Raw genomic sequence first — 25,023 nt, forward strand, 5'->3', positions numbered from 1 at the left:
CGATGTTTCTGCAAAAACCAACACCTAAAAAGGCAATGGTTGCTTCCTGAACCTGCCCTAGTTTGTCCCTGTAGTAGGGGCCACTTTCAAAATCAGGGGGCCTAAACCTATCCTAACCTGCTCAGTCATACTCAGCTCAGTCCAACTTTAGGCCCGCTTTCTGTTTACAGTTGGCCCGTAAACCGTAATTATTCATTTTTATCCTCTCTGTTCACTTACATACGTGCACTCGTGCGTGTATTCATCGGATCGTATAGCCCTCCCTTGAAATCAAAGATTCACCGTCATTTATTGCAGTGCGAAAAAAGTGTAGATGTCTGCAACTAATTTCAACCGCCAGATCGCAACCGATCTTGACTCGAATCAATAGAGTGAGCGAACCAAGTTTTTACTTTTTTTATTTTTATTTTAAAAAAAAATCAAACAGAGAATCAATTTCATTATAATTTTTTTTTTCTTGCACACGCCTTGAAAAAAAGAAATATGACAAACAATTTCGACGGTCCAAAAGACCCACAAAAGAAACATGGAATGAACCCAAGCCTTGTTGATTAATTTCTTCAGAGTCCAGAGATAGTAATGTCAGTTTTTCGAAGTTTGCTTCATTGCTTTATCTGGTACCAAAACCTTGGCGGTTTGCCATTTCGAACCCAGATGAGCCGGCTAACCATTCCAAAGCCCTGAACCAGAGCCCTTGCTCCGCTCACAGTCCTTTCGCCTTAAATGCCACCAAACCCCACCAACTGCCGTGAGGCCCGCAGCTACAGTGAAAAAGACAGTGATCTTTCATTTCATTTCATTTATTACGTAATACACAGAGACACACACACACACTAGAGCTAGACAGACTAAACCTGCTATGCTTTGCTTCCTATTTCTTTTTTACCGCAACAATTAACCACGTCCTAGGGAAAAAAAAAATTATAATGCTCTGACCCATTGGGTCCCACGTCAAAACTTAATAGCTGTGGCACATCGTCCTCAGGTTCATAGTAAAAGGTGGATTCAATAATGGTTTAGGCTTAGCTGGGGTTGGGGTTAGGGTTAGGACCTTGACTCAGATGTTCGACCCGTACGCGACAGCACTAGCATTCTCCCCACACGAACGCAACCACACGTGCGCTGTTGTAGCCGTACGCCTCAACACCCCGGTTCTTCCTCAATATTACGCTCGTTGCCACCACAGTATATCTCTCCCATCGCCATCGGCATTCACACGGCGGTTAAAATCGTAATTAAAACGCAGCACCGAGGACTGAATTCAACTCGAATCACAATTATTCAAGCCCCCTTTCGGTGGACCCCGGGCTACCCATTAGCCAAACACGAAAACCCAAAAAAAAAAAAAATAAATAAATAAAAAATTCTGCCCCCTCCTTCTCTCATCAAAGCTCTTGAACATGTTTCTTTCTTTGACTAATTGACTTAGACTCACTCACACGCTCACACCGTCACACGCAGAACTTTGCAATAATAGCTCAGTAAAATTCACACACACGCACACGCACAGTCACAGACACAGACACATTCACTTTAACAAAACTCCTCTCTTCAAATTTCAATCAATTCCCACTCCTGGTCCCGGCCTCCGCTTTTGTTATAACTTACAGAACTGTTTCTCTTCGAGCTCAGTACACAGTACGCACACTCAAGCGTCTAGATACTGCTAACTTGCACCATTTCCACTTCAGGCGATGTGGCGTCACCGCCGGCTGCTCTCTTCCTTCACTGCCTTCACATTCCTCTTCTTCGTCCTAACCCAACTCGGTACGTGTCACTTGATGATAAATCGTAATAACAATATTAATTCAGAATGTGTGACCGGGGTTCCTGCACCTGACCTGCGTCTGGTTATTGTGTGGTGAATTAAATTAATGTGTGTTTTGGAATTTTTGTGCAGGAACCGGCGGGGCGCAAGAGAAAGAGACGAGGGTTCTGGATCAGAAGCGGATCAGCGGACCCGGTTCGTCGCCGCCCACGTGCAGGTCCAAGTGCGGGAGGTGCTCGCCTTGTAAGCCGGTACACGTCCCGATTCAGCCGGGTTTGAGCATGCCATTAGAGTACTATCCAGAAGCCTGGCGCTGCAAGTGTGGCAACAAGCTGTTCATGCCCTAGTTAAAATACTTAAAAAAAAAGAAAAAGAAGCAATTTGAAAACCAAAAATAATATTATTACTCTATAAACAAACATAGTATTTTGGTGGGGGAAAAAATGAAAAATTAGGAATGTACTTGTTATTATTATGATTATTATTAACGTTATTACTATAATGATGATGATTTTGCTTTCCCTGTGAGGGGACAGGGGGACTTTGGAAATGTAAGTCACTTGTAGTTGTAAGTGGGAGAGATTATCAAGGGAGATCTTTTTATCTCCTTGTTAATTAATTTTTTTTTTCTTTTTTTTCTCTCTTTCACTTGCATTGATGCAAGTCTGGAAGTAAAAGTTTGTAATTAATTAAGATGACCAGTTGAGCCTCTTTTCTTTTACAAGAACATCAGTTCTTTTTTCTCTTTTACTGGGTTACTGCTGTTTTTGAGTTTCATTGATGGTCATGACTCATGAATGTATGATTTTCAGTAGAAGTATGTGCACGAGGGGCACAAATTCGCCTGAGTACCTGAGATTTCTTTGTATTCTTAAATGTTTCTGGGTTTTGTTTTAAATTTGTGTACCACCACTGCAAGCATATTCATTCATTGCTCCTTAAATTAATTTTCTCAAGTGTGATGAACATGATGCATGATGATGATTCATGAAAGGGTATAAAAATAAATAAATGAAAAGAAAGGACACTTGTTTCAATCGCATTCATGGGAATTATTTTGTAATGGGAATACGGGACATTGTTGTTTTCTAGTGTGTTGAACTTTTGAATATGACATTTTATTTTCTTACTCCGTGATCTTTTCTCTTTGAATGTTGAAAGATACGACAGCAGGCATTCATTTCTCAACGACTATTTTGATTTTTTTTTTTTTTTGTTGGCCCCCTCTACTTGTTGTACATTGAAAGTCTCTTTATTTCTAGTTTCCAAAGACACCCTTCCTGATTTCGCGAAATTCCTTTGCCTTTGGACGGATGTGATGGATGGATGGATGGATGGGATGATGTAACAATAATGTTGGGATTAAGGAATCAAGTTGTTGGTTATTAGGTTTAATTATTTAGCTATTGTTACTTTAAACTCACAATTAATTAGCATTTTTATATTTAATTAGTCAAGCACTTTGAAAGTCTTAAGTGATTTTATCTCACACGCAGTTGTTTCATTTAAGAAAAAAAAAGAACCCATATTATTTTTATCATTTCCGTCGAAAGTCACATTCATCAATTGTTGCCTGGGGACTTTTTTTGTGACATGAAAAGTGATCGGATGAGGTACGGGATTAGGATTAATTAACGATCTTTGTCAAAATCTTTAATTAGAAGGCAATATTTTTTTTCCATCATGAAAATTCTCCCTATTATATTATGTTTGATTAGAAACAAATCGTTGATCTTTAGTTGTTCATGTAAAAACTCAGAAGAGAAGTATAATACTTAAATTTCTACCTTGAATATCATCAATGCGGCATTTATATCTATCTGTGTATTTTAATAAAATCATTTTCTGAATTTGCTTAGCACAAGAGAAGGAGAAGAAGAGAAGGGTCGTATTTCCCATCTGCATGGGCTAAAAAGAATCTCTGTTTTACAGTGTTTTTTTTTTTTTTTTTTTCCGAGTCTTTCTTGGCATGTGGAATGTTGGTTTACGAGGCACAATTTGTTTCCAAGCTCATGTAATTTTATCTTCTTCTTTTTTTTTTCCAATCCTTTTCTTGTTATCAAAATATTCGAAATATATTTCGCTTTGTTTCTATGTGAGGTGCAATTTTTCTGAATCAAGGAATACGTACAGGAAATCAATAGGCCTTTGGTCCAGTGGGAGAGCCCTTGCACTTAGAATAATGAGTGCAAGGGTTCGAGCCTCCATAAAAGTATTTATGGGGCTTATTTACAATCCTTCCTCAATTATCACATAATTGAGTGAAACCAGTCTATTCCTCACGAAATGTGAGTAGAGTGGACAGCCCTCGAATATTTGAGAGGGTTTGAAGAATTTGGGCAGCGCTTCAGAGGAGTACATACCACGATGAAGGTCCCAATTGTAGAATATGTGTGTAAATATTAATTGTAATACCTACAGTCCTGTATAAACAATATTAAAAAAAAAAAAAGGAATACGTACAAGGAACAATAGTAAAAGATTAATTAAAAGACCCCACACCCACTCCTACATTATTTGTTGTCTTTTTGAAGCTCGAGAACTTATGTTCTTTGCATTGTATTGTAGCTTCTTGATCATTGAGATTCCATTTCCCACTACATCAACACGGCCATATGTGTATTCCCAAAAACAAAACAAGCATGCATCCATATTGTACTAGGGTTTATCTGATCATAATTGTTGTGAAATATAATCACTAATGGGATGGGATCATTAGAAGCTCATCCCAACTTGAGTTCAATCTCTATCAAATGAAGTATGTGAGCTTTCTTTTGGCAATAGATCTCGTACTTATTGGTCCACATTTATGAGATATGGACGATAGGTCCCGACTGTAACATTGCTTGTGGAAACTGAACACATTTTCCCCACATATGCTTTCGGCAAAATTTGAATTAATTTTCAAGTTCTCTTGCACCGCTTATCATCCAAATTAAGCGGCATGGCACCCACCGTCACATCGTAATATCAATTGATTTACAATTTGGAAAAACAGATATCGGTACTCAAAAGCTGTGTCCAGAAACATAAAGATTACAAAAATCTTAAAACCCCAAGAAAGTGATAGAATGAAGAACGTATATTTTATTAATGGTAGTGTTACTATATTTGTTTACTTTCACTGCAACCCAGTCGAAATAGCATAGACTTTTAGGCAAATTATCAGTGTCTACTGTCTAGTACCACGCACGAGGGCGGGGTCAAGTGTTTGCTGCCTTTGCAATTTTGGTTGACACAAATTAGTATTGGTATGTGCATGCTTGTGGAAATGTTGTTTATATTTGAAAAGGCAACTTGAAAATGAAAAAGGACTGTAGGAAAAGAAAAGACCCCCTCCACAGTCTTGCATTAAATAGAGTAGCCCCCACCTCCCTCTTGGGCCTTGGGCCCCACTTTAAGTCAATCAAAGGGACAATATTCATAGACTGTTCTCAGAGAATTCTAGCCACCCTCCGTTTTCCATATGATGTCTCTCTTGTTCAACTGTCCCTTCACAAGACCCAAACCTAACATTTTTTTTTTTTTTTTTTCATATTTTTTGCTCTTTTTTTTTATAAAAATAATAATGGAGTAATTATTTTTCTGGATTAGGTGAGACAAGTTGACAAGAAGATGTGAAGAGTTGGGCTTGGTAGCTCCGATCTGTATTCAAATCCCGAGGGGTATACGGTGCGTGATCTAGTCAGGTTGCCCATTTCGTGATTTCTCTCTCACCACGCCCACATTCATTTGCATCAACTTTGGCTATCAAAGTTCGGAAAAGAAAGATTAGGTGGTGAAGTGATATGTGATTTGACAGTGTTGGGACTGGACTGGATGATGGAGTGGGTGGTAAAATGCAGACTTTGTAAGATCTCTCTCTTTTCATCTATCAAAGCTTTTGCTAGTGCCCCCATGTCAAATCTGTCCATCACTCCAATCCTTATGACTTTTGGAACAGAAAATGACGAAAGAAAATGAATGAATTGCTCACATGATTCTGTGATTGATGCACATGAGAATGATAAATTTGACTTTGCCTAATTGGGGCAAGTTATAAGGTAATTATAATCATGCGATGGGATATGACCTTTCTCAATATTCTGCTGAGCTTCAGGCGCTATTCATCTCGGTGGGTTTCCTATTTTCCCATTTTCTATGTGGATTGTGGAAAAAAGCAGCTTAGTATATGGCACACTCAAAGTGTAAAACCAAAGAGATAATCACTCTCCATTTCATTTACTCCAAATGCAAAGCAATCAGGAAACCAACATAGTATCATCAACATGTAACAAAAGCATCCAATTAAGACTATTCTGCTTACAAGTTTGCCAAGTTCTAGATGCTAGCATGCCAAAAACTTCTGGTAATATTCACAAAAATCTTGATTTGATCAGTTTTTAGTCAAACTGTATGGCACATTATCCCATCAACTCAGTCATTGGTTCATCATCTGCTTTTTCATCATTAACGCCTTTAATTCCTTCACCATCCATTCTTTCTGTAGCTCCTTGTACATCTTCATTTACCTCTTCTGCGGCGTTTGGTTGGTTTGGAAGAGGCGGTAACACTTCTATAACCAAATCAACTAACTCTTGGAGTTCCTCTTCTTGAAAACGTGTGTCACATTGCTCTATAATCTGAGAAATATTAAACAAACATAGATAAAGCATTGGAAAGTAATCCAATTTGACAAAAAGAATAAGGATATAAATGCGAAGAGATACAAGCAATCCTTATTATAAAGTAACCACGTCTTTGTAAATGTAGTCCAAAGTCATTATATACAAACACGGCAGGATAATAAACCTTTTCTAGATTGAAATTACTACAATAGCATGTAAGTATGCATCTTATGAAAGAAAATTAGTATTCCTTCCAGAATAAAAAGAATAATGGAAAGATATACTATTTGAACATACATATTACAAATAAAATACAATTTTTGTTGTTTCTAAAAGAAACTTAAATGGCTAATTTTCTTGTTCTTGAAAATAAAATTCCGGCAATATAACCATTCCCTGTCCAGCTAATGGTCAATTTCTGGAGAAACAGCATAGCACATTAACTTTTATAAAATTTTCAGGTCATGAAGTTGGACTCTACCAACCACACAATGTATGGGTCATAGAATATTTTACTCCAGAGTGTTCAACATAGCGATTTTTCTGTAGAAATCATTTAGCCTGCAGTAATTTCCAGAAACAAAAAATTTAGAATTTTAATGACTTTGGCATTAACAATTATTCCATTCTTTCCACTCGGGTTGTAGAGTCAACAATTCCTTACCCCAGACTAAAATTTTCTTCATTTAACAGATAGAAAACAGAAACTGTGTGTTAAGAGAAAGGAAGATAATACATGCGCAGACCAAGTTGTCTGATAAAAAAAGGAAACGACCCAAAAATGGTCTATGTATAGCTGTACTAAAGTACAGAAACAACTCATGAAAATAAATCAGATTAACAATGCACAGCTGCACACAAATCTTACTTGATTTGTGGCATAGAAGATATAAATCAAATAACATGCATGGAATGCTTAGATGTATTCCAATATACAAAATGGTATAGTGTGAAAATATTGTGAATTTGATAAAACAGCAACGCAAAATGAAGAGTATATAGCAGAGAGAGGTAGTAAATTTACCGAGTCTACTTCAACTAAGGAGGACGGCCGGATGTTGATGATATTGAGAATCTCGGCTTTTGCAAGTTTGAACTTTTTACTCTTTTCTAGAAACTCATTGATTATATTTCTTGTTTGATTGCAAGCAGCACTCTCCACCAAATAATCATAAACCTACAGCACAAGTTTGGAAATAAAATACTCTAATCCAATAACAATATGACGACTTGGAAGATCAATGAGAAAAAAATTCAACCTTGAACTCAGACGGTGTTACTGGAACAAGAACTCGCGTAGGGTCCTTCGAAGCCCCTTTAGATCGCAGAAAATCAAACACTTCAAAATTGGTAAGTGGCCCGGCATTAGCTTCCAATCTGAAAGACATTCAAGCTGTTTAGCTACACAATACATGCTGATAAAATTAAGAAAAATATGAACAATTATGCTGTCATAGAAAATTCAATTCATTTGAACAAAAAATAAGGTGCAATTGAATAAGATTGCAAGCACATACATCTTCATAACGAAAATGATTTCGTCTGATTAACTGTAATGATAAACTCCTTTAGTACATATATATAAGCAAGTGTCCCCCCCAGATTCTGCTTTTATCTACCTCCCTACAATGAACCCAAAAGAACAAAAAATATAAGTCAGCCATCTGAGGCAATAAGTAATGTAAATAACTGTCATTTGTGGAGGAGACAACATTCGCTGAGGAATTTCGTCGAACATGAAGCATGCAAAATGAAACCAATCATATCTCTAGCTTGTCCTCACGTTAAGACGGTTCCTTGTATTGCATTCACATTTAAATAGATCAATACATCACTATATGTCATTTACTTGGTGAATAAAAATAATTTCGGCAAATATCTTTCTTTTATTTTTTTTTTACAACGGCAAATATCTATTGTCATGCAGGACTTAAAAAGATGACCAAAAATTAAGCAAATTAAAGATACCCGTACGATTGTTTTGATACAGAAACATAAGCAAAACACAAAATAAAAGAGTTTATTTGGATTGAAACTGTACCGTTTCCGATATCATGGTCATAGTCTCATAGAAGGACAGTGAAGAGTCTTTTTATTTTTTTCCTGTGGTTCTCTCTTGTTTGAGCTACAGGTGGTAAAAATATCCGCCCGGTTCAGATCCTGGCGATTATCCGGCCCTGGTACGAAGTTGAGTCAGTCTTAGACAACACTTGATAAATTTGGAGACTCAGTCTAAAACTCAGATTTTATTAATATATATTATTTTAAATATTTTATATTTATTTGACTCATCTATTACGCATATAAAGTTTTAAACATTTAAAGTTTATATTTTCATGTCTAATTTCTTTGAAATAAATTTAAAAATTATAAAATTACAAAAAAATTTTAAAAAAGTATACATATACAATATTAAAAAAAATAAAATTCAGGTATAAAAACTTAATTAAAGATTACATCCAGATCGGGTCTGAGCATTGTGATACCCGAACCCAAGTTTTGCCAATCCTAGTTTGAACAAAGATGTTATGCCAGTAGGATTGGCAATTTGCGGCCTGCGGGCATGGGCCGGCTGGGCTTTTTCAAGCCCAAGCCCATCAAAATCTTGAGCGGGCTGGGCCAAGTTTGGGCTTTTATTTTTTTATTATAATTTTTTAATAAAGCTATAAACATTTCAAAAAAAACACACACACACACTTAAATTATAGATGATTATCCAACCCAGAAAACACTAGCAACACAATATAATAAACTATAAATACTAATACAAAAAACAAACTAATCCAATATACCACCAAAATTAGAGCAGGTAACAATTTGCCAGCAAAGTTTCTTTATTCTGTTAAATTATAAATATTACAATTTCAAATTTGTTGAAAATCTAAATGCATAAACATGTAATGCAATTTAAAAATCGGCATTGATGCTTCCTAATCAAATTCTAACTTTAGTGTGAAGATCAATTATCGCAAAAGTAATACATAAATTAATATGTATATAATCAAATTAACCAAATTGTAACTTTATAAATTATAATCACATTAATATTTATTGCAAAATTAATACAGAAATTAATATGCATGCAATCAAATTAACCAATATTGTAACTTTATAATCTAAATAATATGTATGTATATATAGATTCAAAATTAATACAGAAATTTTTTTTTTCTACAAGAAATGAAAAAAAAAAGAAAGTGAGGCTGATTTCTACCTCAAAGATCACGTGGGTATGGTGTGTTCAATGCAGAGCGGATTCGCTGCTGCTAGCGTCCGTGCGTCGCGCTGCTGGTGGTAGGTTCAACGCGTATTGGTGCTCGCGACTCGCGTGACTAGCTGGCTGCCTGCTGGGTGCTGGGCTTGCGAAGATCGGCCGGGAGAAAGGAACAATTGTGAACAGGCAGGCGAAGATGGGAACTGCTTCTCAAGGCTATAACTAGACTTCTTTCTTTGTTCAATCTCTCCTTCGTTCTTAGTTTGGATGCGAAGATCAGCGGTGATGATGGCTGCGAGTGAGGTAGTGAGGAGTCCTCACCGAGGACTGAGGGTGTGGCTGTCCGCTGTCGGCTGTTGAGGCATAGTCGGCGGCTGGTGTGTGGCGTTTGCAATGTTTGTTTTACTTGGGGTTACTGCTTACCAAGTCAGGGATTTCGCTGTTGAATTTTTTTTTTTTTTTTGTTTTCTTTTCCTTTTTGTCGTTTGTTATGTTGGAAACGAGTTTGTTTTTAGTCGGCGCGGGCCGGGTAAACCCGGACCGAATATCTAAGATTTTTTACATTCCTTCAAAAAAAAGAGGGCTGAGTGATAATTGTTGTAGAATGTGCAATCTGACTGAAATAAATTAAAAGATTGGGATCCATATGAGTTTTGCCACTTTTGATTTATCTTCTCAAACAGTCAGTAACTCAGTCATGAGTACTTTGGCTCGAAGTCTCGAAACAGATCAATTGAGCCCCGCCCCCTGACTCACAGGAACCCAAATTAGCACAAGCTTCAAACCTCGAAAAGAACCAAAAAGAAAAAAACAAGTTGCAAACGTCTAACATAAACCCTAGCAACCGAAAAACCACAAAACACAGTGATAATTTCTTCTTTTGTTGGAAAGATCATAGCTTTATAACTGAAAGTATGACTGCTGAAGCAGAGGAAATGTCATTGAAAGATAAAGGTAATGAATTTTTCAAAGCTGGGAACTACCTTAAAGCTGCTGCTCTTTACACTCAGGCAATCAAACAAGACCCTTCTAATCCAACTCTTTTCAGGTACTCTCTATTAATCGAAATGCAATCTTTGTTTGGTATTTGAACAATTCACTTGAGTGATTCAAATGGGTTCTTTAATTTACTTGTGGTTGGACTTTGAATTCTTCTCAAATTTCTGTTTATGTGGCTCTTTTGTTCACGTCTCATTTACTTAAATGCTTCTTCTTGTTTGAAAATTGATGGGATTGCATTCTATGCTAATTGATAAATAAGATATTTATGATTAGGATTAAAGAGTTTTTCTTTCTTTCAGATTGATCACTGGTTGAATTTATACTAATCATAAGATATTTATGATTAGGATTCAAGAGTTTTTCTTTCTTTCGGATTGACCAAAGGTTGAAATTATACTCAATGCCTTCTTTTACTCCGTTTATAGGCATAGAGTAAACTTCTGTTTTGTGCTTTCATTTATTTGCTTCCCCATTAGTTCCATTTGTTATATATGTATGCCTGGAAATCAGTTTATTGTTTTGATAATGCATTAACGCATGTTCTCCGTTTCTATGTTTTATTATTGGCCAGCAACCGTGCTGCAGCATTTCTACATCTAGTCAAGCTTAACAAAGCACTTGCTGATGCGGAGACAACAATCTCATTGAACCCCCAGTGGGAAAAGGTTTTTGGTTCTTTTGGTGCTTTTGGTTCATATTCTTCGTGCTTGTTTTCTTTTGAAACAATTATCCATCGGATGCACATGTAGGGATATTTTCGGAAAGGATGCATATTGGAGGCCATGGAACAATATGATGATGTATGTCTGTTAATTTGCTCTAATTTCCTTTCCATTGAGCCTTCTGAGCAATAGCATATGTTTTTGCCTTCTGCTGCTTATGTCTTTTCTGTTTGAATGTTGTAGGCCTTAAGTGCCTTCCAGACATCTTTGCAATATAATCCACAGAGTGCAGAAGTATCGAGAAAAATAAAGAGGGTTTCCCAGTTGGCAAAAGACAAAAAGCGAGCTCAAGAAGTTGAGAACATAAGATCCAATGTCGATATGGTGCAGCATTTGGATGAGTTCAAATCTGAAATGGTTAGTATAATAGCTAAAGTAGAAAGATTGTATCATGATCTTGCATATATGTAAAGACTGTCTCCTTTCTGCATGTGTATAACACATTTTGCGAGGGATTTATCATAAATTTTTAATTTTTTTTGGGTCTTGGTGTTATATTTTTCCATATTCTCTTCTCTCATAAGCATGAGGTCTGCTCATTCTCTGAATTGTATAATGCGAGAATGTTTTCAATATTTTCCAATAAGGACGATGAAGTTGGTCTCCCTCTTTGCAGTCTGAGAAGTATGGAGCTGAAGAATGTTGGAAGCACGTCTTTTCATTTGTTGTTGAGACAATGGAGACAGCTGTGAAGTCATGGCATGAAACTTCTAAGGTGGATGCTAAAGTTTATTTTCTTCTTGATAAAGAGAAGACCGACACTGAGAAATATGCCCCCATTGTCAATGTTGATAAGGTAAATAACCTTCTATAAGCATTTGTTTGCACTTTATAATGCCCTTCTGCTGTTTGATTTTGGACCTACCTTTAGCTTTATGCGACTCCTTTTACTTCAGTTAATTATTAGTTTGTACCAAGCTTCTAATTTGAAGATATATGTGCATATATTCTTTGGTCCATTATTCTCAGCTTGAACATATATTTACATTTTTCTATGTTGAATTGGTTAATTTGTATATCTGACTCATGGTGATCACTGTGCATTGTGCAGGCATTTGAGTCACCCCATACTCACGGCAGTTGTTTTCAATTTCTAAGGCAATATGCTGATGATTCTTTCTCTAGTGCAGCTTGCCTAGTGGCACCGAAAAGTATCATATCTTACCCTCAGGTAACATATAGTTTCTTTATATAAGCTTTAGGTTGGGTATGCGTCTGCTTGATTGGAAATTGCTTTATGTTCTCTATCAATCATGCTTGCTATGCTCCCTTTGGATAACTACCATATAGATACTAATTGACGTGAATGCATATTAAGCCACATAAAATATAATGTGGAGGAATATAATACTTCTTTAGCTTGCCAAAATGAGTTGGTGTCTGTTATTTAGATTTGGATGCGAGACTTACGATAATCATTATTAGTTGGTGTTTGAGTTATTCTGCCCAGTTTAATACACACAGGTTCAAGCATCCACCTCACTTCCCCCCCCCCCCCCCCCCCCCCCCCAACCCCCATGCGAGACTTGCGATAATCATTATTAGTTGGTGTTTGAGTTATTCTGCCCAGTTTAATACACACAGGTTCAAGCATCCAACCCACCCCCCCCCCCTCCTCCCCCAAAAAAAAGAAAGGAAGGAAAAAGAACGAAAAGGAAATGACATTCTGGAGTCTTAATTATTCTTGGCCAGTGCCAATTCTTTCGTTCCTATTGAGTAACTATAAAATAAATATACTAATCCTGGATAATGATTCCACACGAAAAATCTAGTGTTTGATTATGGGCAGTACCTTTCTTGGAGTTGCATGCTTTCAACTTGAATAAAGTCTGGTATTTACCTATCAACTTAATTAATTGCTTAGGCTGAAAGAGTTTGTGTTTTATGAATATCTCATGTTCCTTAGCTTTAATCTAGCAGTTTTCCCTCTTTTGCTAGGTTTACAAACCCATTTGTGAGTAGGCTGGCCTCAAACCTTAAGTTATGTATCTACTGTTTATTTATTTTTTTACAATGTTGAATCCTAGAGTTCTGATTGATAATGTGCTGTCTTTTAAGGTTTGGAGAGGTCAAGGATTACGAAAGTGGAGACATAGCCAGCAGGATGGTTTCTTCGTTCAATTTGAGTCACCTCTGCTGCGAAAACTATGGTTTATTCCTAGTTCCAATGAAAAGGGGAAAACACTATGCAGGTCTCTCTTTCCCTCTCTCTCTCTGATATGCTGATAATCTTATTCATTAGGAAAATTCTCCCATAATTAACCATGAAATCAAAATTTCTGGATGGCTGAAATTAATTGAAGAAAAAATCTGAAAGGTATTACAACAGATACATAATGTGTAGTTGCAATATTTTTGAATTTTTCATTCTACTTCCAACAAATTTCTGTTACAATTTTTGACTGTTGACAAACCCCAATTATATCTCTAACTGCTGCAAGTGATTGGATTAGATGGGCTTATGTTAGTTGGTGATTTTGCTAAAGTTCATGATTTGAAAACTTCATCCCTCTTCTAGAGCTTTTATGTCATAAACTCAATGAGATGATCCACTCAGCTCAATATTAGAAACTTATGTTATGATTGTGTTCGTTGCTTCAGAAGATTCAATATATTAACTTTACCTTTTTGTCATGGTGAAGATATATGTTTAAATTTTGGTCTCCCAGCTTGCTTTTTTTTTTTTTTTGGGACAGAACACTCTGATTATGCTTATTCCTTTCCTTTAGTCCTACATGGCGTTTATCAAATGAAACAATTTGAATGGTTGATTTATCATGCAAAATGATAGAACCTTTTTTGTGCAATTTTATTTTTTATTGAAACTGGTGATACATAAATTGCATGTCGTTTTCCAGGGACCCTGAAGTTTTGGACATCAGTGCCCATGAAGTATTCCCACGCTTATTCAAAGAAAAGCTGTCAAATTCTTAGTAGCCATTTTCTTTTCACTTGAATCAGAAGACAATGTTGGCACGCTGGAGCTGTTATGCCATTAAACACAATGGAAACATTTGGGTGTATTCCTTTTTCCTCAAATTGGTATGCAACACTACTTGGGTATAATAACTCTAGTGCAAAGTGCTATCTTGGCCATATAATCCATGCACTCAATTTTGGACTCTCGAGAGTTTTTCTGTGCTTGTTGAGTGGTTTCTCTTTGCAGACGTTCTTTATTGTAAAAATTACTTCCTGTACACTCTATTACAGGGGCTTTGACCCCTTAAATTTTTTGAAATTATTTGCTACTCTGTGTGTATTGCTTTTATTGGTGTTGCAACACTTAATGTGGAATGGGTTGCATTGCACTCCACAATTGTCTTGATACTTTTATATAGAGAGTGCTGAAGATAAGTCCTGCAGTTGTGCTATGTTTTATGCATGATGTAAAATCATGACCTGTTTCCATAATTTTCTTTTCAGTATGATGCTGTATAATATCTCTGATTTTGCGATCAAATCTCATTAATGATTGATTACATAAGGTTCTGTAGGTGAAAATTATGCTGTGCTTTGCCACAAGCATTCATGTTAAATTTTTAATGTTTATATTTAAGAACCTGAATGAGGTTTGGACTGTTGGCATGGTACTCCTTACAACTGGAATTTGTGGTACAGCATGATTTTAGTGGATAGTTGTATATGTACCTGCTGTAAGAAAAATTTTCCTCTCACTATTTATATATTTAGCAGACATGGCAGAAGTATGAATGCACGTAATTACAGAATTACAGAGTAAATTACCAAATATAGTGCTGATTATGCATACTAAAGTTTTGCCTTTAAACGACAGTTTAGATACTCTTATCTGAAGTTACTTCTGACATATATTTACCATGCTAAAACTGCAAAATACCTTGTTTCTGGTTTGGGGTGTAGTTATCCTAAGGTTGCTTTTCAGAGGGCAATGGAGGTGTTAGCCTGGGTATGTCTTGCTCTCTTCCGTTACGCTCTGCTACGGTTTCCGACCTTGTAAACCTGCAAGTACTTTCTGAAAGATGGTGCAATAATATTTCAGTTTCAGTCTTCATATATCTTTGAAAGTACAATATTATCTTTGTATGGTGAAGCCAACCTGCATCCAGTAATTTGAAACAAGAGAACTAGGAAGAGCAGCCGGAGCAGTAATGTAAGTAGCTTCATCTGGAAACAATTAGTTCGCTGGAAATGCTTGAAAGATTCTTGTGTTCTTGTTTTGCTAGACTCGAGATTTGTTTGACTGATGGTCTAAACATGACATACATGGAAATTATAGATAATTAGTGAACAGGTAACTGAACACATTTGAATATTTTGGCCATGGATTTTGTCGGTCAAAGTTGCATACCAATTGTTGAATCATCAATATTCTATGAAATCAGTTTTCCTAAGGAATCAACTCCTTATCCTACCATTTATATTTTCCAAGTCTTTGCTTTGAAGTCACGCCTTAATTATGTCCTATGTTGGGTATTAATATTTGCAGCATTGCAGATATATTTCAGGTCAAAAATTAGATTTGAAAATTTCAGTCTAAGTAGCTCCGTCAGCTATTCTGATGTTTTCTCTTGTTGAAGTTACTTGGAATTTATATATTTACTTTTTATCTTATTCCAACTGCTCAAAACTTCATCTATAATTTTGTTGAAGCTGGTGTACATAAATATTGCAGGTCGGTAACCTTGCTTTGAGCATCAAAATCTGAAGCAAATCCTTAATCTTTGTTGACTTTTCTTCTAAGAGCTTATTATCTGTTACATTGTAGTTATTGTAATACACCATTAGAAATGCAAACAAGCGTGCTTTTTAACAAAATGCTCCTCAGTCATCCAAACCAAGATAGAAAAAAATCAACAAGCACAATCAGTTTATGGCGCATCTTGTCCTTGTGTTCCACGGGAGTTAATGGACCTCACCAGGGTCCTTTCCCGTTGGAGGCGATGGTGTTGGCCTTGGATTGCCTCCTCTTCCCTTAACGCCCATCACCATTCTGCTGAACCTGCCAGGATTTGTTTTATTTTGAGGCTTTAACTGGTAGGTCACTGTTGCATATCGATGACAGTTTCTTGTAGAGTTAATTACATACCTGGCCTCAGTAGTAACCTGAGACAGAATCAGAACTGCGAAGAGCAGCTGCAGCAGAAGAGAAAAGAACTTCATCTTATTTGCTTTCAACTTTGGATTGGTTTTAGATTATAGTTTGAAAGAGTTCTGTTTATTCTGCATTTGTTGTGGAACTTTGGCCGTGCGTTATATAGAAGGGTAAAGTATGAGAGATTCATAATAGTGTTTACCACAAGATGGAGGCTGGAAGTCTGGATACGCAGTTTTGCAATTGGGTTGGTCTTACGACCACGTAAATGTCCAATGTATTTATTGTTTAGTTGATCGAATGGTACGTAGTCTACATCATAATCTATTCTTTGTCTTTTGTTTACACTGAGATGGTGAAGTCTTTGCCATATTGTTTGGTTTAAAGAATGAAAGCCTAAATAAATAATAACCATTCAATATCTTTTGTCCACACTGAGTTGGTGAAGTCCATGTCTTCGTCCAACAGTGACAGTGATTTGGAACATTGGGTTCATTGTGGAAATTGCATTTTATTTAGTCATAACTTTGAACTTTCTAGTCATGTGCTCATGTCTTCCTTTTCTAAGTAGCTTAACTTTTTGAATTGAGTCATTTACTTGATACAAGAACTTTCAGGGAAAGTAAAATGAGCCAAACATGGTTAATAGCTCATACGACTCCGCTGCAAGTTTAAACTACAATTCTCAAAATTCAATTGAGAAGCATATATCTTATTGCCACTATAGGATTACATAATTAGTTTAAGCTCAAAATCACCCTCGAAATAATCTTATCTGCCACTTCTGGATTGATCAGAATAGTTGCGGCGCTTCCTCAGTGACGTAAATGATACTAGCTAGTAGGTACATCAATATGTTCAGCTCAATTAAGCTCGAAGATTCGAGCCTTTGATCAATTGTAATTCAGACATTATCGTCTTGCGAGTTATATTCAACTTCAGGATTTGATTTGCAAGTGTGTAGCATGAAATTGCAAGCTGCTACAGCCTCCGCCACTGTAAGATAAATCCATTCCTGACCAATGTTTTCAATGAACTTGGAATTGTTTAGCTTCTTGATCACTTCGCTTCGAGGGTTCGCCAGCAGAAGCTGTATCATAGTAACTTATATATTAACCAATCTGTAGAGACAATTAAGAAAATTAAAAAGGAAATTGGGAAAGGTTAAATCTTGAAACAATGTAAGTACCTTGAGACCTCTTCTATCAACGACTTTCTTGATTTCTTCAAACATGCTGATTCCACTGGTATCAATGCTTCCAACACCTTAAATATTAACACATTTTGAGAATCAGGATAAAACTTAGAAGCATTTCACTTCATTCTTTAAGTTCATTAAGAATAATTGCTTACTGCTCATATCTAAAATGACATATTGTAAGCCGGTTTCTCCTGAAATTTTCAATTTCTCTTCCTCCCCGTAGATCCACCGCGAGATCCTGATAATGAAATTAGTAGCCAAGAAGCTTATTAGGTCTTGTTTATATCCCAATTTAGTTCGTTTGACAAGTACACTGAGTGATTAATTATGTACCTCTCTCTCAAGTAGCTAGCATTGGCAAAGTAAATTGGTGCATCAATATGAAGAATCAAAACACCGGGAACACTTTTAGCAACTGGGTATTGATCAATGCTTCTGTAGGTCACAGAGTTGGGAATGTTGCCTAAAACAAATGTCCTCGGCCTTGCAACAGATAGCAGCACCCTTAGCAATGAAATTGTCACCTTCATTTACAAACATAGATCACATTATCAATGATGTTATGGCATTTTAAACAAGGAGTTATCACTAAAAGTTAAATTTACTTACAGCAATGACTAAGCCAATCTCAACGCTGCCGAAGACGACACCAACATAAGCACTCATGCATACAATAAAGTCGAATTTGTCGAGTTTCCAGAGGTGAATGACGGCTTCATAGTCAATTAGGCCAAGCATGGCAGCAATGATTATAGAGGAAAGCACCACAAGGGGAGTGTAATGGAACAGAGGCGTTAAAAATAACAATGTTATCATCACGGCTGTGGCCATTACTATATTTGACACCGCAGTCTTGCATCCTGCATTGAAGTTCACTGCAGAACGCGAGAATGGCCCTGCAATTGTAGTCAATATGCACAAAACTTTTAGTACTTCAGGCCTTCATACCACAGGTCTTAAATGGAAAAAGGTTTTAGGGTTCTTGAAGCTTTGATCCTTTTCCATTCGCTCTTTGTTATTTGTGTGTTATTACTAATCACGATGATATGCATACATACATGAGAAATAAAACGCATAAAGAGTAATACTCCAAGAACATGGACCTTTTTATTTAATTGAGTCTTAAAATATTTTACTTACTCAAATTTCATGGGAAGCAAAAGGCTATTGTGTAGTTGGGCTAAAAGTCAAACCTAGCCCAATTGAAAAGATTTGGTAGCTTTTGGATCCAAAGCCCACTCTATAGTATTTTCGTTTCCTTTTTCCAAATTCATATTATGAACCAGTGTTATTATTACAATTGTAAATTTATTGGAGTGTTTTTAAATTCATAAAATTATAACAGGGCCTACGATCTGCTGATTGCCGGGCATAGCTCTAAAACTTAATTATGCCTATTAAAAGTGAAATTTACCCCCGCTTATCAATGTTTATAAGAGGGAAATCAATACCTGCAGTTAAGTAGCAAGAAGTGCAAGAGCCAGCAATATTCATCATGCCAAAAGCAACCATCTCTTTATTACCATCTATGTGATAGTTCTTGAACATGGCAAAGCTTCTTCCAACAGCTATTCCTTCCTGTGCACCCCATCAGGCCGACTCTTTTTAGCTTAAGTAAAACCTTAATAATGCCCTAATTGATGTCTAGTTCTTCTATTATTATTCATCATGAGCTCTCCCTTATGATTTTAGATGCAATTTGAAGATATTAATTATGTGATTATAATAGTCTATCCAGTAATATTAAATATGCAATTCAGTTAATAAAGTATGTCTCATATTGTTGAGCTTGTATATTCTCTTTCCATTTGAATCTAAATAGATACAGGTGGTAAGACTATGATGTGTACACGGAGTGTACTTGAAACTTTGTGGTGGGGGCAATTTAAACAACGGTAATGGAGGCCCAGAAAGTATACTTGATGGTATAGGCTGAGGCTTTTGAATTAATGTGGAGCCGAGCCAAGCTAGAAATGGGGAGCATGTGATGTGATAGTGAGGGATCAAGGGATCACTTACAGCAAGAGCTATGACTCCAATTATTACTCCAGTTTTAACGGCTGTCATTAAATACGGAGACCCAAAATCCAACTCGGACAAAGATGGTGGGTTCAGACCTTTTTTCAGTTGCCCAATCTGCAATAAAAAACAAATCGATCAATCAACACAGGTCATATCGTTGGACCTATATGATTAATTGTGAGAGATAGGTCTATACATGATGGAGTGCATGAATGTGGTGGCCTACTAAACTGGACGGCAAAGATTAGTTTAGTGCTAGGGTTAACATAAGATGTATAGGGATCTCACCACTTGGACGCCGTGTCTTTCAGCATCTGTGAAGTAAACGAGGACGCTTCCCAAAATTACAGACGTGAGAGGTGCCATTGCATTTATCCAAAAGAAAGTTGCCTTTTTCTTGCTCTGCATGCATGCATGCAGTCAACATTGTAAATCTTGAGAAATTTCTGAGAAATTTCTATGTACAATGCTTTCGACAAACAAATAAAATGTCTACATTTGTTTTTTCTTTAACGTATCATGATTCTATTGACTGGTTGCACGTACATGCCTTGGATATATAGAAATTTTTCTTATAAATAGACAAACTTATAATAGGTGTGCCCTTTTTTTTAATAAATTAGGTATTCTGATTTCTGAATATTGATTGTCCAAATCAAAGCCCTAATATTTTCCTTTGTTTATTTTGTAATGAATCTAATAATAGCCTTGAGGCTAAGGGAAACCCATGACAGATGTAATTAATTAATAATTAACATGATTATTTATTGTCATAGCATAGGGTTAACATGAAATTTTCATTTACTATGAAAGCAACTAGTGGGTAAATGACAAGAAAGTTTACCAAGTAAATAATGATCTCTCTTTTGAACTGATCTTCGAAAAATTTAATAATTTTAGGTTAGCTTGAAAGTAACTACTAAGATGAAAAGTTACGTGTTGGATCTACTTACGAAGTATCTAGTAAGGAGGAGGAACAAAAGGAAGCAACAGCCTAGCACTCCACTTTCCCATCTCCACTGCAAGCACCACCACCACCACCATAAATATTAATTAAATTGAAAAAGGATCATAACCTTTTTTAAGAATATATAATTAATGTCGACTAGACAAGAGCTAAAATATATAGTGTATGTGAAGAAGCAAACCTGGCTTGTTTGGCTGAAAACGGAGCGCATAACCGATTGAAGATCAGTTGCATGAGTGAAACGAACCAGCCCAAGAATCCCTTTTAGTTGCTGAAGACAAACAACAGTAGCTGCTCCGCCCATGAAACCCACTATGGTTGCATGTGATAGAAAGTCCACTACAAAGCCAAGCCTGTAATTAAATTGCCAAGATCCTTTAGCAACATGCACTAAATAAAAAATATTAGATAAAAAATTATATTAACATCTACTAGTATTTAAAATCCAAAATTTTCAGAGTCAATTTTCTTAATTAAAAGTTCAATTATGGCGGTAGTCTATTTCTTTGAGTCTAAATCAGACCTATTTTCCCTTCCAATAATTTGTTTGGAAAAAAAAAAAAAAAGAATTCACCGGGGACCTGATCACGTGTGGGAGAAAAACCAGTTTTACCGCTTGACTAATATGTGGTACTCTAAAATTAGAAATGGTGTTTGAGATGCATGCACAGAGAGTGACTTAGCTTCAGCTAATCTATCTTATTGATTTTATCCATTTATCAAGTTTTTTTTATTTTCATGCAACAGGACAAGTTACTGATGTAATATTTAAATTGTTTTTAGACTTATATAGAAAATTAACAAAATGTTTTTGGAGAAACTGACCGTAAGAAGCCAAGGGAAGCTTGGAAAACTCCAGCAAAGAAAGTAGCTGTTAGAGCTAACTGAACATACAGCTTAGGGTTCTCATTAGGATTAACTTCTTTCCCTAACATGGAAGATATAAGAAGTGATCCAACAGCTACTGTGCCCACTGCCAAATCTTTTGAGCTGCCCATCATGGCATACACCAATGGTGGAACAAAGCTTGAATCTGCACGCATACATTTCCCAATGGTTAAAATAAAAAAGCAGCATAATTATTAATGCCATTCTTGTATATAAGAGCTCATGACATTGTAGCTAGCTAGCTTGCACTTACACAATCCAAGTATTGGTGGCAAGTTGGCCAAGTTTGCATAACTAATCCCTTGAGGAACTGCAAGACTGGCAATAGTGATGCCTGCTAGAAGATCAGACTTGAAGAATTCGAAAGTGTAGCGAGGAGCCCATTCAAGGATGGGCACAAAATACTGCAAGCCTAACAAAAGCTTCCGAGAAGCCGATTGGTTCTTGAATTGCCTAAAGGGGTCATCGGGGAAAAGGGTCTCCTTTAGGCCGGATTTTAGTGAGTTGAAAAAGGGTTTGGATGGAGGAATTGAAACTCGGCGCGGGCATTCATAATCAGCGTTACCCATTTGTGACTTTTAGAATAGATTTGAGTAGCTGCAGAGAATCAAATTATGTCTATAATGCGGCTCTTTAATTTTGGTATATATATATGTAAATATATAGTGTTTGTGTATGTCGGTTTTCTAAGGTTTAAGGATGCTACTTGACCAAGTTCGGTGAGATGTGATTTTCAGGCTGATGAAGGAGATGATTATGCAAAAAAGACAGGCAGAATTTGGAGGTATAGAAGTGCTTTTAATGTGCATAGTTGAATGGTTGGATATTTGATGAGACCAAGGTAAGGGCGGTTGGCTCTATATATAAGGTGACGAGTGAGAGTGTATGAGAACTATGCGGGAGATACGGATCCAAGTGTTGCAACTTGCAAATGACCCACTTTAATGAAGTGAAAAATAAAGAGGTAAAGACATTTAGAGACTGAAAGTAATTTATCAATAGATAGCATATTATCTATAATTTATTTTCGGAGAAGATTGGGACTCTATATAGTGGCGGATCTAGAAAAATAATTTATAGGGGGCTAAATTAAATAACAACAAAATGTAAAAATTAAAACTTAAATATATAAAATTTTTTATAACACATTTACAATTGTTCTCTATGCAATTTCATATTCTGAAAACTTTGTACAATAGACTCATTATCAACACTATTAAATACATCTTTTTCTACATAAACAATCAAATTATCATTCATCCATTCATTTCCCATCCAATTCTGAAATTTATTCTTCACAAATTTTATTGTTGAAAATGTTCTCTCTACTGTGGTTGTAGAAACTAAAAAAAAGAGGCTATTTGATAATTTGACAGGGATTATTTAAAAATTCATTAATTTTTCTTTTAAATAAAAAGGGATAATCTTTTTTTTCAGTGGGAGCTTGAGCCCTTGTTGGTCCTACATTGCATTCGCCTCTGACTCTACAGTCTTGGAATTGACATTCAAACCTGGGAGTGAATTTCGTCCATTTAAATAAAAATAAAGGAATTTATATCTTATAATGTCCATAAGAATTAATGTATTATACTATCTTAATCTTCTTCAAATAAACATAATTCACTAACTAAACAGTTTGAACGTCCATTTCTAAAATGGTTTAGGTCCAGCCATTCACTAGGGCAAATTTGAAAGTCCGGCTGTCATTTTTCCTTTATTCTTCAGCATAGACTGACAACAAAACGTCATTCTGTCAACCTCTTCTGACGTCTAACCATTCGAACAACTTGTAACTCGTTTCCCCAACTCTTAACATTAGATTGTGGGAAGGCGAATTTGCTGAATCTTACGGCTTTTGTTTCGATTGGATGGATGCTTTGAGGGCCACACGTGGTAGTTCACTGATTGCATAGCGCAGCTAGTTGAAGATGGGGGATTTCGGGAAGATTTGCTGATTTTGTTAATTAATAATTAGCACTTTTTGGAACTTGACTAATGGAATTTACTCGGAATTATTGAGAATAACATATGGACGCAACAGCGCACTCAAGTGGGGAAACGAGCTGTTTGCTACTTCATTAACTTTTAAATTATTGGTATGCCTTTTGAGTTATGCCTATGGTGCATTAATTTATATTTATTATTGGATTTACACCAAACAACACTTGCTATTTCGATATTTCATAAATTGATTCATGTCTCTTGAATGCAAGATTGCCCATTTGCCGGGGAAAAAGTAATAATAATAATAACAGGGGAAATTTTGATTGGCTCACACGAGATATATAGCAATCCAAATTAAAGATCATTATGTTCATTTTAAATTCATGAAAATAAGAAAAGATTTTTGGTGGAGAGAATTTTAGGATTCATTAACTATTTACTTTTCATTTTTTTTATTTGGGAAATCACCTTTTTAACTTCCCTCTCTGAATATTTGACTAACATAGCTGGCGTGCTGTTCATTATTTGCTTATAATCAATGTAGTTGCAACTTGGATATCTAAAGATTTGGTAATGAACTCATTGAAAGCTTGATAGAATTATATAATTAAGCCGAGTTTAATTTAGCTCTGTTTTACGTCTAATTATTTGAACATCTCCCCGTGTTTCCAGGTAGCAAGCTGAAAGTTCTATGTTATGTAATGTGTTTCATGTGGGCATTCCTAGTGGTGTGATGATGGGAAGAGTTTTATAATTTAGTGCTAAAGTTGGATGATTTTGTTTGTGACTTTCAAAAAAGGAGGGAGAGAAATTTCATGATTTTTCTTTTTTTTCATCTATCTCTCATTTCCTTCCATAATCATTATGGTAGAAATATGCCACTTACCGTTTTGTGTTCCTTCTAGAATAAAAAAATAATATTTGAGACTCAATTATTTGTTATGACTTCACAATCAGCAGTTTAAATGCATTTAGTGCTGATAACATTTTTTTAAGAGAAATTTAATTACTAGCCCAGCTGCACCTTTAGCAACATTAGCAGTGAGTCCTCATTAAAAAGAGAAATTAAAACAACAATTTTATATGTTTAACAGTTAAAAGGAACAAGTCATCACCCAATTACAACGAATTTGGATGTACTCGATCTCTTCATTAGTGCATAAATAGCCCCCACCCTTAAAGATTATATGTATAGTTACTTATTCATTATGCTTGATTAAGGAAACTACTTAAAACATCTTCTGCTCTTCAAGAAACTGTTACTTCATTCATGTGAAAAATGTTGGCTTCATAGTTGATAAGATGATGACGCCATGGATGACACAGTTCATGAATTTTTTTTTTTTTTTTCGATTGAAGATTCATGAAATTGACTACACTAAACAACACTAGTTGAAATGTTACATTGGTATACTGTTGATAAGATTTTCATTACATTATTGAAATTAGACTGATTAACTAAAGTAAGATAGATGGAAAGTGATTAAAGGAGTGCTTCTTTCTCTGTCAGTGAATTTTTTATTTTTGAAACTATTGCTCAAGATAATGATCAAGCAATTCCATTCTTGAGATCCTAAGAGAAGAAACAAGTTAAAGACCTCCCCAGATGCAGCCTTC

General features: G+C 35.9%; 4 protein-coding genes and 1 long non-coding RNA gene across 7 annotated transcripts; 2 read left to right on the forward strand and 3 right to left on the reverse strand.

Moving 5' to 3' along the window:
* The first annotated feature begins 1,008 nt into the window (after nucleotides 1-1,008).
* LOC102623688 (EPIDERMAL PATTERNING FACTOR-like protein 4) lies at nucleotides 1,009-2,511 on the forward strand. The gene is made up of 2 exons (XM_006489392.4): nucleotides 1,009-1,767; nucleotides 1,901-2,511. The coding sequence occupies exons 1-2, from the start codon at nucleotides 1,695-1,697 to the stop codon at nucleotides 2,113-2,115; spliced, it is 288 nt and encodes a 95-aa protein (XP_006489455.2). The 5' UTR covers nucleotides 1,009-1,694; the 3' UTR covers nucleotides 2,116-2,511.
* Nucleotides 2,512-5,954: 3,443 nt separating this feature from the next.
* On the reverse strand, nucleotides 5,955-10,146 carry LOC102623208 (uncharacterized). Of its 2 annotated transcripts, XM_006489390.4 has the most exons (6): nucleotides 9,590-10,146; nucleotides 8,417-8,552; nucleotides 7,893-7,998; nucleotides 7,635-7,752; nucleotides 7,400-7,552; nucleotides 5,955-6,390 (listed from the first exon to the last, which is right to left on the reverse strand). In XM_006489390.4, the coding sequence occupies exons 3-6, from the start codon at nucleotides 7,898-7,900 to the stop codon at nucleotides 6,172-6,174; spliced, it is 498 nt and encodes a 165-aa protein (XP_006489453.2). In that variant the 5' UTR covers nucleotides 7,901-7,998; nucleotides 8,417-8,552; nucleotides 9,590-10,146; the 3' UTR covers nucleotides 5,955-6,171. The 2 variants fall into 2 exon arrangements, with proteins under 2 accessions (XP_006489453.2, XP_006489454.2); XM_006489391.4 differs by lacking the exon at nucleotides 8,417-8,552.
* Nucleotides 10,147-10,312: 166 nt separating this feature from the next.
* On the forward strand, nucleotides 10,313-14,667 carry LOC102622720 (uncharacterized). 2 transcript variants are annotated; one of them, XR_003067225.2, is made up of 9 exons: nucleotides 10,313-10,637; nucleotides 11,163-11,256; nucleotides 11,341-11,391; nucleotides 11,497-11,670; nucleotides 11,930-12,109; nucleotides 12,365-12,484; nucleotides 13,252-13,267; nucleotides 13,372-13,505; nucleotides 14,172-14,667. XR_003067225.2 is itself a non-coding variant. In XM_006489388.4 (8 exons), the coding sequence occupies exons 1-8, from the start codon at nucleotides 10,504-10,506 to the stop codon at nucleotides 14,245-14,247; spliced, it is 963 nt and encodes a 320-aa protein (XP_006489451.2). In that variant the 5' UTR covers nucleotides 10,315-10,503; the 3' UTR covers nucleotides 14,248-14,667. The 2 variants fall into 2 exon arrangements, 1 of the variants encoding a protein (XP_006489451.2); XM_006489388.4 differs by lacking the exon at nucleotides 13,252-13,267 and having other exon boundaries at nucleotides 10,315-10,637.
* Nucleotides 14,668-15,994: 1,327 nt separating this feature from the next.
* On the reverse strand, nucleotides 15,995-16,805 carry LOC112495597 (uncharacterized). The gene is made up of 2 exons (XR_003061937.2): nucleotides 16,379-16,805; nucleotides 15,995-16,291 (listed from the first exon to the last, which is right to left on the reverse strand). It is a non-coding gene; the product is annotated as an uncharacterized LOC112495597 (long non-coding RNA).
* Nucleotides 16,806-16,939: 134 nt separating this feature from the next.
* On the reverse strand, nucleotides 16,940-22,298 carry LOC102622416 (sulfate transporter 3.1-like). The gene is made up of 12 exons (XM_006489387.4): nucleotides 21,716-22,298; nucleotides 21,400-21,607; nucleotides 20,756-20,927; nucleotides 20,561-20,626; nucleotides 19,896-20,009; nucleotides 19,605-19,721; nucleotides 19,037-19,163; nucleotides 18,195-18,481; nucleotides 17,919-18,109; nucleotides 17,738-17,823; nucleotides 17,574-17,650; nucleotides 16,940-17,474 (listed from the first exon to the last, which is right to left on the reverse strand). Exons 1-12 carry the CDS (start codon nucleotides 22,029-22,031, stop codon nucleotides 17,289-17,291), a joined length of 1,947 nt encoding a protein of 648 aa, XP_006489450.2. The 5' UTR covers nucleotides 22,032-22,298; the 3' UTR covers nucleotides 16,940-17,288.
* Nucleotides 22,299-25,023: the final 2,725 nt, after the last annotated feature.

The sequence above is a fragment of the Citrus sinensis genome, chromosome 1 (assembly GCF_022201045.2).
Source record: "Citrus sinensis cultivar Valencia sweet orange chromosome 1, DVS_A1.0, whole genome shotgun sequence".
Classification (NCBI taxonomy): domain Eukaryota; kingdom Viridiplantae; phylum Streptophyta; class Magnoliopsida; order Sapindales; family Rutaceae; genus Citrus; species Citrus sinensis.